Genomic DNA, 17046 nt, shown 5'->3' with positions numbered 1-17046 from the left:
AGAGGGAGGGGCTGGGGGGCACTGCCTGGTTCCCAGTGAGGCTCTTTGCCCCTCAGGATGCTGAGGCCCTGCTGGACTCCCTGACTGGGCAGCCCCATCCCGAGGACATCCTGCTCTTTGCTGTCCCCATCTGTGCTCCCTACACAGCCATGACCAACTACAAGTGAGTGGCAGCACCTTCTTGGGCTGGGCTTTGGTGACAGTCTGTGTTTGACTCAGAGAAACCTTCTCTTTGGGCAGGTATAAAGTCAAGCTCACCCCAGGCACCCAAAAGAAGGGCAAAGGTAGGTCTGGAAGTCTTGGCTCCTTTTCCATGCTCTGCCTGGTGAAGCCAGTGTGGTTCTCCAAGCCAGTGTGGTTCTCCAAGCCAGTGTGGTTCTCCAAGCTGTTCCACCCTTCCCTGTGTTTTCACAGCTGCCAAGATTGCCCTGCACAATTTTATGCAGTCCAAAGAAGCCAGTGCCAGAGAGAAGGATCTGTTCCGCAGCGTGAAGGTGCCTCCTTTCCTGCAGCTCCTCCTGTACTCACGTAGCAGCAGCAGCAAAATACCCACCAGTGCCATTCTGGGGGGAAATGCTGCAAAACTGAGTGTGCTCTTGGTTTGGGTGTTTTTAGCCCTGCTGGGGAGGTCAGAGAGCCCAGAATGGTTTGGGCTGGAAGGGACATTCAAGATCATCACCTTCCACGAGCCCAGGTTGCTGCAGCCTGGCCTGGGACACCTCAGGGATGGGGCAGCCACAGCTCCTGTGGGCACCCTGAGCTGCTTGGGCTGGGAAGGACCATCAGAAATGGAGCCCCAGTGGTATCCCTGGGCCTTGATCTAAAATAACGATCTGACAAGAGCAGCATCCTCCAGGAAATCCTCTGGTTTTGGGAGGGGAATTCCTGGGAGTTGAGGCTGGAGGTGTGTCCTGTGCCCCTCCCTGTGGCACCCTGTGCTTTTCTGCCGTGTCCAATTTTTCCTCTCCCCTGTTTTCCAGGACACTGATTTGTCAAGGAATATTCCTGGGAAGGTGAAAGTGTCTGCACCTCACCTCCTGAACAGGAAGAAGAAGTGATTCCATGCTGGGGGTTCTCACCCCCAAACTGGTGCAGCAGCACCTGGAGCTGGGACAGACGGACACAGACCCACCCCTGGTGCCACTGGGACTGGATTGTTTCCATGGGCCAGGGAGCCAGCGTGGCTTAGATGGACCCTGATACCAACAGCAGATAAACATGGAAGTAAATTGCTGGCAGTTGGTCAGGAATGTCCTGCCATGTGGTTCTCTCATTCCTCACCACTGGGCAAATGCTCTGGCAGGTGGGGCTGCACAACTCCAGGGTGTCCAGCCCCTGCCAGGGGCTGGAGATTCCAGGAGGGCACTTCCAGTGCAAAATGCCTCCTTTGGGAAGGCAGAATTGTATTTCCCCCTAGCCCTCCCGTGGCTGGGGAGAGAGGGAAGGTGCAGGCCCAGTCCCACCCTCTGCTCCCACCAGGACTGTTCTCCTGAGGGCTGGGAGTCAGGATGAACCCCAGGGCTCTGTCAGGAATTACAGCACAGGAATTGTTCTACAAGTCCAAGTTTTTAATTGTTTTTTTTTGAAGACAACTTAAAACATGATTCCTCCCTCCCCACAGCAGCAGAGCCTGTTCCTGTCCCCGCTGTGCCCCTGGACAGGAGCTGGGACAGCCAGGGCAGCCCTGCCCCTTCCGTGCCCCTCAGCCAGGGCAGCTCCCCAGGCACGGACAGAGCTGGGAACAGGCTCCAGCACTTCAGTTACACTCCCAGGGCAGAATATCTGCTACCTACGGTTCACAATTGAAGTTCCACAACATAAAAGAGTTCCAAAAAAACCAAACTACAGCCAAGCAGAGAGTGGTGGTGCTTTAACATCTCAAGGTTTACAACAGTTGATCGATGGACAACGGACAGTTCCCAGATCCTGCTCCTCTGACCTTAAGCTTTTGTGGCAAAAGGTTAAGCTGTGCCCAACAACGGGACCTGCAGCCTGGACTAAAGCCACACTCCTGGCTGGGGTGTGCTCAGCAGGCCCTGCACAGCCACCACTGTCCCCAAGTCCCAGACTGGGGCCTCCCAACACGTCTCTGTGGGCTGGGGGTGCCCTCACACCTGCCCAGGGTGCACAGCCCCAGCACCAGTTCCAGCTCAAACTCAGGCTACTTCTCCACTTGCATTAAATACATTTATTGCAAACATCTGGACACAAAAATAGGTTCTCTCTAGGCCATTCACATGCAACGTAAAGGCGAGAAGCGACTACCTAGGACGACACAGAGGTTTAACCCACACACCTTCGGCGTGTGCCGCGCTGGACCCGCCCCGCGCTGCCCGGGGCTCAGGAGCCAGAGGTGTTGTTGCTCCCGAAGCGCTGGTTGACGCTGTGCAGCAGGTGCTTGGGGAGGCAGTTCCAGGAACTGGCCAGCATCTCCTTGAAGCAGATCACAGCCTCGAGGCACAGCCTGGCAGGGGAGAGGGAGGCTGTTAGCAGGGAAGGGCTGCAGGGGAAACTCATTCCTTGGAGCTCTGAGTGAGGGCTCCTTCTCATCAGCAGTGCCAGACGTGCTGACAGGAGTCCTGCTCCATCCTCACACCTGCCTGCTGCTCTGGCAGCATTCCTTGGAGAAGGAACATTTCCCACCATTTTAGGAATATAAATGGGGCTGGTGGTAGTCCTGTACCACTTCTACAATTACATGGTCTGGGTTGAGAGGGACATTAAAGCCCACCCTCCCAGCCAGCAGTTCCTTCCCAATATCCCACCCAGCCCTGCCCTCTGGCAGTGGGAAGCCATTCCCTGTGTCCTGTCCCTCCATCCCTTGTCCCCAGTCCCTCTCCAACTCTCCTGGAGCCCCTTCAGGCCCTGCCAGGGGCTCTCAGGTGTCCCTGGAGCCTTCTCCTCTCCAGGTGAGCCCCCCAGCTCTCAGCCTGGCTCCAGCCCTGGAGCAGCATCATGACTGGGTTGCAGACACATCAGAGCCCACCCAGTGCCACCCCTGCCATGGGCAGGGACACCTCCCACCAGCCCAGGGTGCTCCAAGCCCTGTCCAGCCTGGCCTGGGACACTCCCAGGGATGGGGCAGCCACAGCTTCTCTGGGCACCTGTGCCAGGGCCTGCCCACCCTCCCAGACACCAATTCCTTCCTGACATCTCTGCTGGGACTCACCAGTTTGATGCTGAAATCTCATTCCTTACCTTACAAGAGATCTTGGTTGTAGGGAAAACACAAGGATTTCATTACTGTGAGCCTGGGAGGGCACAAGAGAGTGTGAGTTCACGCTGTTCCAGCAGGAGCCAAAGCAGCCCAGGCTCACACAACAGATCATGGAAACATGGAATGGTTTGGGTTGGGAGGGACCTTCAGGCCCAGCTCATTCCAACCCCCTGCCATGGGCAGGGGCACCTCCCACCAGTGGAAGCCCTGAGGGTTCCACGTGCAGGCACCTGCACTGAGAGGCCTCTGGACAGGAGCAAACCATTTCCCCCTCAGGCTTTGTTAATGCACCTCTGTGGCCCCCACGAGCCCCCAGTGCCAGCCCCAACCCCTCAGCCTGGTGGAGAGAGCTGGGAGGGAACACTGAGCCAACTTACAGCCTTGGAGTGGGCGAGCAGGTTGTTGGCACAGCCCCCGAAGACGATCACCTCTCCCTCCTCGCTGGCACAGGCCGTGTGCCACAGCCTGCAAACAGAGGGCACTGCATGAGCCCCAAACCAGGCACTGCCCTGGCACTGCCCAGGGAAGATCCCTCCTCATCCCCAGGGCCAGGCCAAAGGGGAGAACACCAGGAAGCATCATGAACCTGGATCAGATCACTTCCCAAACTAGATGGATCCCAGGAACTGCATGACCTGTGTTTTCCATGCCACACGTGTGTATCACAGGGGCTTTGGTGCTTAAATTGCAGGTCAGCAACTCCTTATTTGCTCTTCAGGAAGCCAAAACCAAAGTGGGTGTGTATGGGATGAGCCACCAGCTTGGGGACAGCAGCCTGTGCTGGGACAGCAGGGACACACAGGTTCCAGTCCCAGCTCAGGGCCCTCTGCAGCCAAACCAAACCCTAAATCCCAAGATCAACCCCCAAATACTGTGATTGCTGCTGTTTCACACACCCTGAGCCACAGGATGCCTCCAGCACCTGCCCCACGTGGGGCTCACTGGAATTCTGGGGCCACAACACCCCTGCAGCTCTGGGACACATGGAAAATGAGAGCTGTGAGGCTGAAGGTGTGTCCTCTCTCTGCCAGCCACCACTCAGAGCTCCCACACTGCTTTGATAACCAGGGAAATTGTCTGCCATACCTTGGTTTGTCTGGATAGTTGTGCTCAAACTGTACCCACTCGTTCTTGCTGATACAATAAATCCAGGCATCACCTGCAGACAAGCCAAACCCCAGATACAAGCAGGATTCTGTTAGTTCTGGCATGTTTGCTGCAATGAACATGTTTCTCTGCTGTAGCACAGCCCATTTCTGTTCTTAAATAAACCAAGTATTTTAGGAAAAACCTTCTAAAACTTTGGCTCCTGTTTGACAGCAGGTGTTCAATGTAACAGAGGTGTTTGGGAGTGAAGATGGAGAACTGTGAAGCTCTTAATAACTGCAATTTGCATTAGAAATGTTTTTAGAGCAGATGAATTGCTGCAAATAATTGTGTCTCCACACATTCCACGCTCCTGCTCCGTGGAATCAGCCATGAAGAGCTGGATCCCAAGTGCATGGGAGGAATTTAGAAGGAATTTAAGCAATAATTGAAGCTCCTGTGCACAGCTGTTCAAGAGCACAAAGACACCACCAAATCCCTCTGGAATGACTTACTCAGTGGCTGCTTGTCAGTGGTGAATCCTCCAAAGAGGAAGAGGTGATCCGAGGAGATCGGCGTTAAGGAATGCCAGGACCGGCCGACGGGGCAGGAGCCCTGTGTGAGTCTGGATGGCAACGAAAACACCCCCAGTTACACAGGAGGGACAAGCAAATCCCCCTGCTCTTTCCTGCTCTGGTTATTTCTCAGGGATCTGCAGGACTCAGCTCCTCCCTGCACAGACACCCACAAGTTTCACTTCTTTAGACACACCAAAGAACCTCAGCGGGTCAGGTTTCAGTACCCACATTTCGTTCCACTCCCACGTGTCCAGGTCCAGGTAGTAAAAGTCGTTCATTCTGGAGTCCTGCAACAGAGCAGGGGGTGGGTCAGAGCCTGTGCTGGGGTTTGAGCAGTCCCTGGTTGAACTGGGCTGGGCTTACCCTGTATCTGCCCCCGAAGACAAAGCCCCTGTTCCCCACCGTGGCACAGGCGTGGGCGGCGCGCGGCGACGGCGTCTTGCCCTGGCACAGAAACAGCCCAGTCAGGAGGGGCAAGTGGAACAGGCACTGGGCTTTAAAGAGTTAACTGAGAAACTGGAACTCACGTTCCACCTGCCTTGTACCAGCAGCACTATGGAAATACCAGATAAATTGTTCTATCCTGGAAATGGATGTCAAGAATGTACTTAAAACATCCTTTTAGTCACAGAGTGAAAAGATGTTCACTTAAAGAGAACATGAATCAGAAAACTCCCTGTCAAGCACCATGAGTCAAGAGAACAAAGAAAGCTGGAAAGTTGAGTAAGAAAGACCCTCAGAGAGGCCGAAGACACCACAACGACCCCAAGATACATCCCCTAAAAGAAGATTCCAGCAAGACTCCTCCTCTCACTCTGCCTCAACCCCACCTGTTATGTGCATGTAAATGTTGTCACGCCATCCTAACACTGCATAAAACCCCCCAAATTCCTACCAAAAGTTGGAAGTGAACTTTGGGCAGTACCCACTGCTTCACTTCCCCTGTGCAGTGAATAAATACCCTCTGCTAAAAGACAAAACTTTTAGCAGCATTAATTTCAGCCTTTTCTCAGCATCAGAAGGCTCAGAGAAACTCAACTTTAGGGCCAACAAGGAACAGGGGGGAAAAAACCAGCAGGAAGTCATCCTGTGTGCAGACTTGCTTTTTGGATGGATGGAAAAGCAAAAAACTTATTAAAAATGGTTTTTTTCTTGCCTTCTTGAAGTGTACAAATTTTGCTTTTAGCCACAAAAGACAGACTAAATGAGCCAGTGATATAATAAGTCATTATAAGCATAAATCAATAAGTGTCCCAGGCCAGGCTGGACAGGGCTTGGAGCCACCTGGTCCACTGGAAGGTGTCCCTGCCATTGGAACTGGATGCGCTTTCAGGTCCCTTCCAGCCCAAACCATTCTGGGATTCTCTGATCCTATTAAACATTATTTTTCTTTAGTTTCTGAAATCCCTGAGCCCTGTGTGCAGCAAGACAAAGCAACTCTTGGGCAATCCAGAGTGACTCGTCTGTAATTTCACTTCCTCCTACTCAGTATCACCCCTTTCCCCTGTTCCTCAACACCTCTGGGACACTTCCAAAGTGTGTGTTTGCAACCAGGAGGGTTTAATTCTCTCCTGACAAGTCCCAAAGCCCCACGTGGCAGGGAGGGTGAGAGCAAAGCACAATTTCACCCTCTGAGCTCCCCCTGAGCACAAGGCACTGAGGCGTGAAAGAAAACAAGTCACAGGGAATAAAAGATACAGACAGATCAAAACAAAAGGCAAATCTCCTGGTTTTGGAGAGTGGATCTATGTAAAGGAGTGGTTTAAATGGCTCCAAGAGCACTACTATGTAACATTAGTGAGCTGTAACTTAATTAACTGACAATAATTACCGTAGTTATAGGCTGGCTCCAAGTGAAAGTTTCAAGGTCCAGAATGTGCACGTGGTCGTTCCACCCTCTAGGAAGACCTGAATTCTTTAAAAGTCATAAATAAGCAACAAGTTTTAATAAGCACTGATTAAACAATAAAGCTGAAACAGAAGTGACTTCCAGGGTTACTCACCCAAAAAGAGGTTTCATCGAATTCAAACGTTCCCCGTTGTTTCCCTTCAGGAAAATAGCCATAACCTCCAAAAAATATCAGCCTGAAAGGAAACCAAGGTCTGTGCAGAAATCCTGCCCCATCTGTTGTTATAAATGACAGTTCTGTAAAGGCTGTGCTCAAACTGGAAGACCAGGGAACTCCTGGATTACTTTCAGAGGATCTACAGTGCCAGTTTCCAGGTGTGGGGCCCCAGTTTTTGCCTCATCAACCTCCCACCCACACTAAATCCCTCTGGAGCTGCTTCCCAAGCCTCAGGCTTCCAGCTTTGCTCCAGTTCCAAACACATGAAGCTGCCAGGCTGTGCTGGCTGCTCTCTGCACCTCAGCCTCCACCACTGGGGCTCCCACACCCTTCTCCTGGTGTTTTAACGGGATTTACCTTCCAGTTTTATCTCTGGGGTTCAGCCTGTATAAGAAATTAATGGCATGGCCTTCCCAGGAATTCCTACTGGATTAAGGAGTGACAGAAAACAATTTGCACCACCTAATTAAACACCCACAGCTCCAGCCCTGCTAAGATTTAGATCTGAACTGATCACATCAGGTTTGGGAACAACAAGCTCTCTCTCCACACCAAGAACCTGAAAACCAGCACCATGGGAAGGTCATGGAAACACAGAATATCCTGAGCTGGAAGGGACCCACAAGGATTTTCCTGTCTTTCCTGAGTCTCTGCAGCAAATTGCACAGCAACTGAATAGTCAAAGCAGCACAAGTTATACTCCAAAATCACCCCAAAATCACCATGGTTTGGGTTGGAGGGACATTAAAGCTCATCCATCCCACCCCTGCCATGGGCAGGGACACCTCCCACCAGCCCAGGCTGCTCCAAGCCCTGTCCAACCTGGCCTGGGACACTCCCAGGGATGGGGCAGCCACAGCTGCTCTGGGAAATTCATCCCAGCCCCTGCCCACCCTCCCAGACAGGAATTCCTTCCCAATATCCCAACCAGCCCCGCCCTCTGGCAGTGGGAAGCCATTCCCTGTGTCCTGTCCCTCCATCCCTTGTCTCCAGTTCCTCTCCAGCTCTCCTGGAGCCCCTTCAGGCACTGGAAGGGACTCTCAGGTGTCCCTGGAGCCTTCTATTCTCCAGGTGAGCCCCCAACCAGCACCACAGGGAATGAATGAGGAGGAGGAGAGTGCACATCATCAACATTTTTGCCTTCAGCACCTTCTGCTCCTCATCCTTCCCAAGGTCTGGCCCAGCTCAGTAACCCCCCCCCAGCTCACCCAACACATCCCTTCTCTGGGCAACCTCAAGCCCTCCTGCAAGTCCTGCTCAAGCCACAAGCTCAGCAGAGACAGGACTTGGGGGGGATGGAGAGGGAGTTGCTGTGGGGCCCTTACTTGTTCCTGTAGACCCACACCCCGAGCTTGTCCTTGGAGGAGGGGGGCACCCCCTGGCACTCCACACGCACCCACTGCAGCACCTTGTCTGGGCACCTCGAGTTCAGCATGTAGAACTGCAGAGAAACAAAAACCAGGGGGTTAACCCACACAGATCAAAGGTTCAGGGCTAAAACAGTAACTTTGGGGCTAGAAATAGTAACTCTTGGTGCTAAAAATAGCAACTCTTAATTAACACGTATTGCCAAAGGAAGACGTAAGTGAAAAGTCCTTTTCTTAGCAGAAAACATTTGGAACAAATCGTGGGTTCACAGATCCTTTCTCTTTTTGCAGACTCAAACACTTTTACACAAGTTGAGGGTTGTGAACAGTGAGTTTCACCACCCAAAGCTGACATGGGGTGCAATGAAGGTGTGCAGAGAGGAGCAATTGTCTTATAAATAAAAAGATGGTTAAAAACATGGAAAAAATGGAGCTTTTTTATGGTATTATCCTTTCTCTGCATGTTACATCCCTTTAGAGGGAGAGAAATAGCTGCATGTAAAAATGAGCTGAAATGTAGGAATGCCAGAGCAGGAAGGAATTCACACTTTATAAAAGCAGCTTGTTTCAAACTGCCTGCAAAAATTGCATCAAGCTCCTTTCAGTTTTTTTCAATTTAAATCTATAAACTATATATTTATATAAGCAAAAGTTATTTAATTTAAACCACACTGCCACAACATCAGAAAATAATAATTAACTGTAGTTGGCAGGGTGGGGATTGCTCAGAGTTTGGACTTGATGATCCTGGAGATCTTTTCCAACCTTTATGATTGTGGGATTATCAGATTCCAGGGAACAAAACCAATCCCAGCCACCACAGAGCAGTTCCAGATCCCCTCCTGACATTATTTCAGGCAATTCCCATCTTTCCAAAGCCCAAACTCAGAGGCACAGGGTGAACTCAGAGGGTGAACTGCACAAGAGCAGAACAAATGCCAGGTCGGGGTGTTCCCTCAGAGCTCCCAGGGCACCCAATCCTGTTGGGGAAGGACGGGCTGAAGGGATTGCTGACCTTGTTTGTGTTGCCCCGGGCGTGGTGCCCTCCAAACAGATACACCACTCTGTCCACACACACAGCACAGCTCCCAGACATGGAGGGGGGAACATCTCCCTCTGTTCTGCTCTTCTTCCTAAAGGAACAGTGGCAAACATTTCACCTCATCACAACAAACAGGAATGGGGTTTTTTTACCTAATGCTGCCAGTGTGGTTTGGGTTACAACAGGTCACTGTGGACACTCAGGTGGGAATTCCTCACACCTTTCCAGGTGAAACAATTAATAAAACCAACCTGGTAGGATGGAGGGAGTGGGGGAAAGGCAATTTCATTAATAAATGGGTTTTTTGGAGGGGAGCAATCCTGTCTGCCCAGCTCAGGAGTGTGGAATGCTCCAAATCCTCAGGCAAAGAGGATGCACCTGTCTAAACTGCAGGGTTCTATTTTGCCACTGGATTTTTCCTGTTTGCAAACACCACAAAGAGGAGCTTCCAGCCCATGTCCAGGGCTGTCCCTAATCTGGGGGAGGACTGGAAGCACAGCTGAAATCCCTCTTTCTGCAAAGAACCCAGGACTTTCTTTGGCTGCATCAACATTTAAAAACAACTCCTTAAAAGAATAACAAAATAAAAAACTCAGCAGGGGCTCCCTGACCACAACTGTCATCAAAAGTGGTAGAAATACAATTTCCATGTGCCATATCCTATCCCAGGCATCCCAAAACACTTTTCACTCCTGTCTGAGCTGCCTCTCCCACCTCACCCTGGGAAAAAACAATTTTGATGTTTTCATGATGGTTTTTTTCCTGTGGAAATATATTTTATGTTCTCACAGAAAAAAAAAAGCCCCAAACCTGAAATATTTTACATATTTTTGCAACAGTTTGATAGGTGGGAATGGAGAGATCAGGGAACTCTCTCCCTGCTCAGCCCCTCAGAGTGGTTTCTCTAGGAATTTTAGGATTTATCAAATGAATTATTTACTGTACCATCTCCCAGTTTCCATGTTGTAGATCCAAATTTCATCTCTAGGCAGGTAGAAGTCATAAAATCCCCGGACTTGGGCGTTCTGCAGAACAGGTCAGAGAACAAGCCATGTCAGAAGGATGTTTGACACAGGGAATTACAGACTCCTGGGAATGTTCACACCCCCTCAGAGATCCCCTCACAGGACAGAGCACAGCAGGACAGTGCCTGCTGCTCTCCTGTGCCTCTGCTGGGGACCACACCAGCTCCCAGCAGAGCCAGAGGGGTGAATGGAAGGTAACCCTCTGTTTTACAGCCCAAGCCAGGGAGCAGAAATGAGCCCAATTTTTAATTCCCCCACCAATTTATTTCCTGAGCTCCCTGACAATTCACCTTGCTGTCAAAATCATCAAACCATTTTGTCCTTCAGCACACACACAACCCCCCCAGCGTGACAACCACCAACCTGAGGCCTTTAACACCCAAAACATTGTGCTGACAATGCTAGGGGGAAAACCAAATCACCATTCCCAGGGTGCACAACTCCAACCAGACAACACTCCCTGCCAACAACAACAGTCATCCACGTGCCAAGGTTTAACACTCGTGACTTCTCTCAGCACTGCAAAAGGCTTTGGTGCTGTGCTCCAAACTGCCAGCTGGAGGGTGACACCCCAGAATGGGCAGAAAGGGACCTGGGGGGACTGAGGGACAGGAAGCTCAACAGTAGCCAAGAGTGTGCCCAGGTGGCCAAGAAGGCCAATGGGATCCTGGCCTGGATCCAAACTAGCGTGGCCAGCAGGCCCAGGGCAGTGACCCTTCCCCTGGACTCTGCCTTGGGGAGGCCACACCTTGAGTGTTGTGTTCAGTTCTGGGCCCCTCAGTTGAGGAAAGAGATTGAGGGGCTGGAGCGGGGCCAGAGAAGAGCAACGAGGCTGGAGAAGGGACTGGAGGTGGCACTGAGTGTCCTCTGAAACACCTCCAGGGACGGAGAATCCACCATGTCTTGATCCAACCCCACTGGGATCACCAGCCCAGGGCACAGAGTGCCAGAGTGATCCCAGTGGGGTTGGATCAAGGGTTGGACTTGATGATCTCAGAGGTCTCTTCCAGCCCAACTGAGAAGAGCAATGAGGCTGGAGAAGGGACTGGAGCACAAGTGCTGTGGGGAGAGGTTGAGGGAGCTGGGGATGTTCAGCCTGGAGAAGAGGAGGCTCAGAGGTGACCTCAGCACTGTCTAGAACTGCCTGAAGGGAAGTTCTGGCCAGGTGGGGGTTGGTCTCTTCTCCCAGGCACTCAGCAATAGGACAAGGGGGCACGATGGGCTCAAGCTCTGCCAGGGGAAATGGAAGTTGGAGAGCAGAAAAAAGTTCTTTGCAGAGAGAGTGCTCAGGGATTGGAATGGGCTGCCCAGAGAGGGGGTGGATTCCCCATCCCTGGAGGTTTTTCAAACTGAGCTTGGCCGTGGCCCTGAGTGCCATGATCTGGTAAAGGGACTGGAGTTGGACCAAGGGTTGGACTTGATGATCTCGGAGGGCTTTTCCACCCCAATCCATTCTATGATTCTATGGATGTGGCACTGAATGAGAATCCACATCTTGATCCAACCCTACTGTGATCACCAGCCCAGGGCACTCTGTGGATTTAAGGGCTCCCTGTCATCACTGCAAACAGGAGCTGAGCTCCTCATTAACTCCAATTTATTGAGCTGTGCAAGGTTATTGTGGCCACCCTTATCTCCAGCAAGGGGGGAGCGTGAATGATGGTCAGAAGAGCTCAGGCACAGCAGCATCAGAAGGTTTGATCAGAAGGCTTACAAGAGTTTATTCAAGATAGTTTCACAGTTTCCTCATAGGTCATGGTTCACAGTAGTAGTAATTCATAGTAGTAGATGCAGTAGGTCTAGTTCTATTCTCAGTAACATCCACACCTTTTATATCCTCTCACATCCAACATGTCATGACATTATTGGCTGGCCCATTCACCTCACACTCACTAAAGCATCTCATTGGCTGCAAGACCCCCCCACACACTCCAGGTAGCTCTTTTCTCTTTAAGGGAGAACTCTAAACTCCTTTCCTTAAGGGATGCACTCACTGAAACCCCTGCACAAGGTCTGAGAAGTTCTGTGTTGGAGAGAAACACTTTACCTCACCCACTTTGCAGAAGTTTGCAGAGCTCAGGCAGGAGCCTCTTGGCTGAGGGAAATGGGAGGCAAAATCAGGCTCACAAACCCCTCAGTGCCTCAAAGGAGAGCAGTCCATGGCTCTAGAGGTTTCAAGATCAGCATTGTAAATGCACTTTGTACAGGCAGCACAAACCAGAACTCCACCTTCCAGCCCTTAAATCCACTCTGTGCCCTGGGCTGGTGATCACAGTGGGGTTGAATCAAGGGTTGGACTTGAAGATCTTGGACATCTTTTCCAACCCAATCCATTCTGTGATTCATCCCGACCAGCCAGAGGGTGCTCTCCCAGAGCCCTTCCCAAGGGGATTCCAGAGGGGCCATACCTTGTATCCTCCCCAGACATACATGCAGCGCCCGTCAGTGACAGCCACGTGCCCGCTGCGCTCCGCGGGGCTGTCGTGCTCCAGCTGCTCCAGCTGCTCCAAGGGGTCCTCGGGTGGCCCCGCCAGCTCCTCATCCGCCGGCAGCTCCTCGTTGTCCTCAGCCATCCCGGGATCAGGGAATTATTATGGAATATTAGGGAAGAGCCCGGGAGGACCCCACGGATGGTCCAGTCTTAAGGGAATCCGCAAGGGAACGGCCTGGCTGAGGTGGGAGATTAGAGACAATTCAAACCTCACCTGTAAAAACCGTAACAATTAAGGGTTAAAAATGTCTTCAAAATTCAGATCTTACCTTTAGAAATCATAACAATTAAGGATTCAAATGTCTTCAAAACTTTAGATATTACCTACAAAAATCGTAAAAGGGTTAAAAATGTCTTCAAAATTCAGATCTTACCTGTAAAAATCGTTAAAATTAAGGATTAAAAATGTGTTCAAAAATTCAGATCTTACCTATAAAAATCGTAAAAATTAAGGATTAAAAATCACTTCAAAAATTCAGATCTTACCTATAAAAATCGTAAAAATTAAGGATTTAAAATGTCTTCAAAAATACAAGTCTTACCTACGAAAATCATAAAAATTAAGGATTAAACATTTCTTCAAAAATTCAGATCTTGCCCATAAAAACTGTAAAAATTTAGGATTAAAAATGTGTTCAAAAATTCAGATATTACCTATAAAAATCGTAAAAATTAAGGATTAAAAATGTCTTAAAAAATTCAGATCTTACCCATAAATACATTAATGACATGACTGGGTTTCCCCAGAGCAGCCGTGGCCGCTCCATCCCGGGAGTGTCCCAGGCCAGGCTGGACCAGCCTGAAATCCTGGGGGTGTCTCTGCCCATGGCAGGGGGTGGTCCTGGATGGGCTTTGAGGTCCCTTCCAACCCAAACGTTCTGGGATGTCACAAATGGAATGAATTTCCCTGCTTTGCCTCTGATATGGTTTTCACAGACCTGGGAACTCCTGGACCTTCTCCAGCAAAGCCCCTTTGGGTCCCAAGTCCCAAGGAGAGTCCCCTGTCCCGCACAGAATTCCAGAAACCCACCCTCCCTGCTCCCAGCGAGGAGAATTCCCAACCCCGGTGTGTGTCCCGGGAAGGCACTGATGGGAGGCTGGACATTCCCAGTTTGTGCAACTAAAGCCGGGGAAAAGGTCTGTAGTGGGACACCCACACACTGCAGGCCCGGAACTGATGTCCCAGGTTTGTTATCCCAGCTCTGCCATTCCCGGCTCTGCCATTCCCCGGGTTCGCTCTCCCGGCTCTGCCGTTCCCGGCTCTGCCATTCCCCGGGTCGCTCTCCCGGCTCTGCCATTCCCCGGGTCGCTCTCCCGGCTCTGCCATTCCCCGGGTCGCTCTCCCGGCTCTGCCATTCCCCGGGTCGCTCTCCCGGCTCTGCCATTCCCCGGGTCGCTCTCCCGGCTCTGCCATTCCCCGGGTCGCTCTCCCGGCTCTGCCATTCCCCGGGTCGCTCTCCCGGCTCTGCCATTCCCCGGGTCGCTCTCCCGGCTCTGCCATTCCCGGGTTCGCTCTCCCGGCTCTGCCATTCCCGGGTTCGCTCTCCCGGCTCTGCCATTCCCCGGGTCGCTCTCCCGGCTCGGCCATTCCCCGGGTCGCTCTCCCGGCTCGGCCATTCCCCGGGTCGCTCTCCCGGCTCGGCCATTCCCCGGGTCGCTCTCCCGGCTCGGCCATTCCCCGGGTCGCTCTCCCGGCTCGGCCATTCCCGGGGTCGCTCTCCCGGCTCGGCCATTCCCGGCTCTGCCATTCCCGGCTCTGCCATTCCCGGGGTCGCTCTCCCGGCTCGGCCATTCCCGGCTCTGCCATTCCCGGGGTCGCTCTCCCGGCTCGGCCATTCCCCGGGTCGCTCTCCCGGCTCGGCCATTCCCGGCTCTGCCATTCCCGGAGTCGCTCTCCCGGCTCGGCCATTCCCCGGGTCGCTCTCCCGGCTCGGCCATTCCCGGCTCTGCCATTCCCGGAGTCGCTCTCCCGGCTCGGCCATTCCCCGGGTCGCTCTCCCGGCTCGGCCATTCCCGGCTCTGCCATTCCCGGCGTCGCTCTCCCGGCTCGGCCATTCCCCCGTTCGCTCTCCTGGCTCTGCCATCCCGGGTTCGCTCTCCCGGCTCGGCCATTCCCCACGCTGCTCCCGAGGGATGGATCCCGGTTCAGTTTCCCTCGCGGCCCCTCAGGGGGTTCTCTCCGGGCTTTGCTGTCCCCTCAGAGCAGGGAGAGCCCGGCCCGCAGCTCCGGGAACCGAACCCGCTGCCCCGAGGGGTATCCGGGGACAGCTACAATATCCATTTATTTCACCGGGGAACACCCCCAAGCCTGGTAACAGCTACAATATCCATTTATTTCACCGCGGAACCCCCCCAAGCCTGGTAACAGCTACAATATCCATTTATTTCACCACGGAACACCCCCAAGCCCTGAGGGGCTCCCCGGTAACAGCTATAATATATATATACATTTATTTCACCAGGGATCCCTCTGCCCCTGCCCTGAGGGGCTGTCAGCGCCTCCCCTCAGGGAGATAATACTTATAATATACATTTATGTCATCCGAGACCTGTCATTAATGTCCCCCCTCACACACGCTGCCCCTTCAGCCGTTTCCGAGCGCCTTCAGTCCCACAGCCCTCACACAGGCCTCCCGACACGTCCTACTATCGCGACATGCCTCCGGAACGGCCGGGCCAGGCGGGGCCTCTTCCCGACACGACCTCCTGTCGCGACATGCGCGTACCCAGTCCGAGCGCTGCCCCCTCCGAGCCCCCCTCACCCTCCGGCCTGGCCTGTCCCCTCGTACCGGGCTCCGGGGCTGATCCCCGGCCTGCCCCGGTCTGTCCCCTCGTACCGGGCTCCGGGGCTGATCCCCGGCCTGTCCCGGCCTGTCCCCTCGTACCGGGCTCCGGGGCTGTTCCCCGGCCTGTCCCCTCGTACCGGGCTCCGGGGCTGATCCCCGGCCTGTCCCGGTCTGTCCCCTCGTACCGGGCTCCGGGGCTGTTCCCCGGCCTGTCCCGGCCTGTCCCCTCGTACCGCGCTCCGGGGCTGTTCCCCGGCCTGTCCCCTCGTACCGCGCTCCGGGGCTGCTCCCCGGCCTGTCCCCTCGTACCGCGCTCCGGGGCTGCTCCCCGGCCTGTCCCCTCGTACCGGGCTCCGGGGCTGATCCCCGGCCTGTCCCCTCGTACCGCGCTCCGGGGCTGATCCCCGGCCTGTCCCCTCGTACCGCGCTCCGGGGCTGTTCCCCGGTCTGTCCCGGCCTGTCCCCTCGTACCGGGCTCCGGGGCTGATACCCGGCCTGTCCCGGCCTGTCCCCTCGTACCGGGCTCCGGGGCTGATCCCCGGCCTGTCCCCTCGTACCGCGCTCCGGGGCTGATCCCCGGCCTGTCCCCTCGTACCGGGCTCCGGGGCTGATACCCGGCCTGTCCCCTCGTACCGCGCTCCGGGGCTGTTCCCCGGCCTGTCCCCTCGTACCGCGCTCCGGGGCTGATCCCCGGCCTGTCCCGGTCTGTCCCCTCGTACCGCGCTCCGGGGCTGCTCCCCGGTCTGTCCCGGCCTGTCCCCTCGTACCGCGCTCCGGGGCTGATCCCCGGCCTGTCCCCTCGTACCGCGCTCCGGGGCTGATCCCCGGCCTGTCCCGGTCTGTCCCCTCGTACCGCGCTCCGGGGCTGTTCCCCCGGCCCGGCCCGGCCTGTCCCGCCCCATCCGCTCGTCGCCTTCCGGCAGCACCGCGCACGCGCCGGGGCCCCATTAACGAGCGTAATCAACATCCCCAATTAACAGCCGGGGGGGCAACTGAACACCCCAAATTAACCGGGGGACAACTAACACCCTGAATAACCAGGAGGCGATTAACAACCTGCAATTAACGGCGAGTAATTAACACCCAGAATTAACCTAGAGGGGCAACTAAACACCGTGCAATTAACCAGGGGGCAATTAACACCCTGCAACTTAACCGGGGGGGGGGGGGCACCTGAACCCTCGAAATTAACCTCGGGGAGGCAACTAAACACCCCAAATTAACCGGGAGGGGAGGCAATTAACACTCCGAATTAACCAGGGGACAACACCCCAAATTAACCTTGAGGGACCTCTGAGCCCCCCAGAATCAAAGCTCAGGGAGCACCTGAGCCTCCAAAATTAACCTTGGGGGCACCTGAACACCCTCCCCCAAATTAACCCAAACCC

At 53.9% G+C, this 17046-nt stretch overlaps 2 protein-coding genes across 8 annotated transcripts in view; one reads left to right on the top strand and one right to left on the bottom strand.

Annotated features, from left to right (window-relative positions):
• NEMF (nuclear export mediator factor) overlaps positions 1-1558 on the top strand; it is a 35685-nt gene extending 34127 nt beyond the window's left edge. For both annotated transcript variants that reach the window (XM_071557171.1, XM_071557170.1), the window contains exons 30-33: positions 57-163; positions 241-284; positions 415-494; positions 981-1558. In XM_071557171.1, coding sequence (XP_071413272.1) covers positions 57-163; positions 241-284; positions 415-494; positions 981-1058 — 309 coding nt within the window. In that variant the 3' untranslated portion in view covers positions 1059-1558. The remainder of the gene's footprint in view (positions 1-56; positions 164-240; positions 285-414; positions 495-980) is intronic.
• Positions 1548-16574, bottom strand: KLHDC2 (kelch domain containing 2). 6 transcript variants are annotated; one of them, XM_071557174.1, is made up of 14 exons: positions 16512-16574; positions 12790-13086; positions 10302-10381; positions 9330-9447; positions 8273-8388; positions 6885-6966; positions 6713-6796; positions 5245-5325; positions 5110-5168; positions 4819-4928; positions 4304-4376; positions 3595-3682; positions 3199-3251; positions 1548-2464 (listed from the first exon to the last, which is right to left on the bottom strand). In XM_071557174.1, the coding sequence occupies exons 2-14, from the start codon at positions 12952-12954 to the stop codon at positions 2341-2343; spliced, it is 1233 nt and encodes a 410-aa protein (XP_071413275.1). In that variant the 5' UTR covers positions 12955-13086; positions 16512-16574; the 3' UTR covers positions 1548-2340. The 6 variants fall into 6 exon arrangements, with proteins under 6 accessions (XP_071413275.1, XP_071413273.1, XP_071413276.1 ...); XM_071557172.1 differs by lacking the exon at positions 16512-16574 and adding an exon at positions 16330-16482; XM_071557175.1 differs by lacking the exon at positions 16512-16574 and adding an exon at positions 16378-16482.
• Positions 16575-17046: the final 472 nt, after the last annotated feature.

The sequence above is a fragment of the Pithys albifrons genome, chromosome 6, assembly GCF_047495875.1.
Source record: "Pithys albifrons albifrons isolate INPA30051 chromosome 6, PitAlb_v1, whole genome shotgun sequence".
Lineage (NCBI taxonomy): Eukaryota > Metazoa > Chordata > Aves > Passeriformes > Thamnophilidae > Pithys > Pithys albifrons.
The sequence above is the reverse complement of the archived record's forward strand: the minus strand, read 5'-3'. Positions and strand labels throughout refer to the sequence as shown.

What these genes read in the sequence shown, in the direction of transcription:
- KLHDC2 (XM_071557174.1), bottom strand. Translation starts at nt 12,954, where the DNA reads ATGGCTGAGGACAACGAGGAGCTGCCGGCGGATGAGGAGCTGGCGGGG. An exon ending in CACTGACAAGCAGCCACTGA is followed by an intron (nt 4,377 to 4,818) that starts GTAAGTCATTCC and finishes GCTTGTCTGCAG; the next exon opens with GTGATGCCTGGATTTATTGT. An exon ending in AACTATCCAGACAAACCAAG is followed by an intron (nt 3,683 to 4,303) that starts GTATGGCAGACA and finishes CTCTGTTTGCAG; the next exon opens with GCTGTGGCACACGGCCTGTG.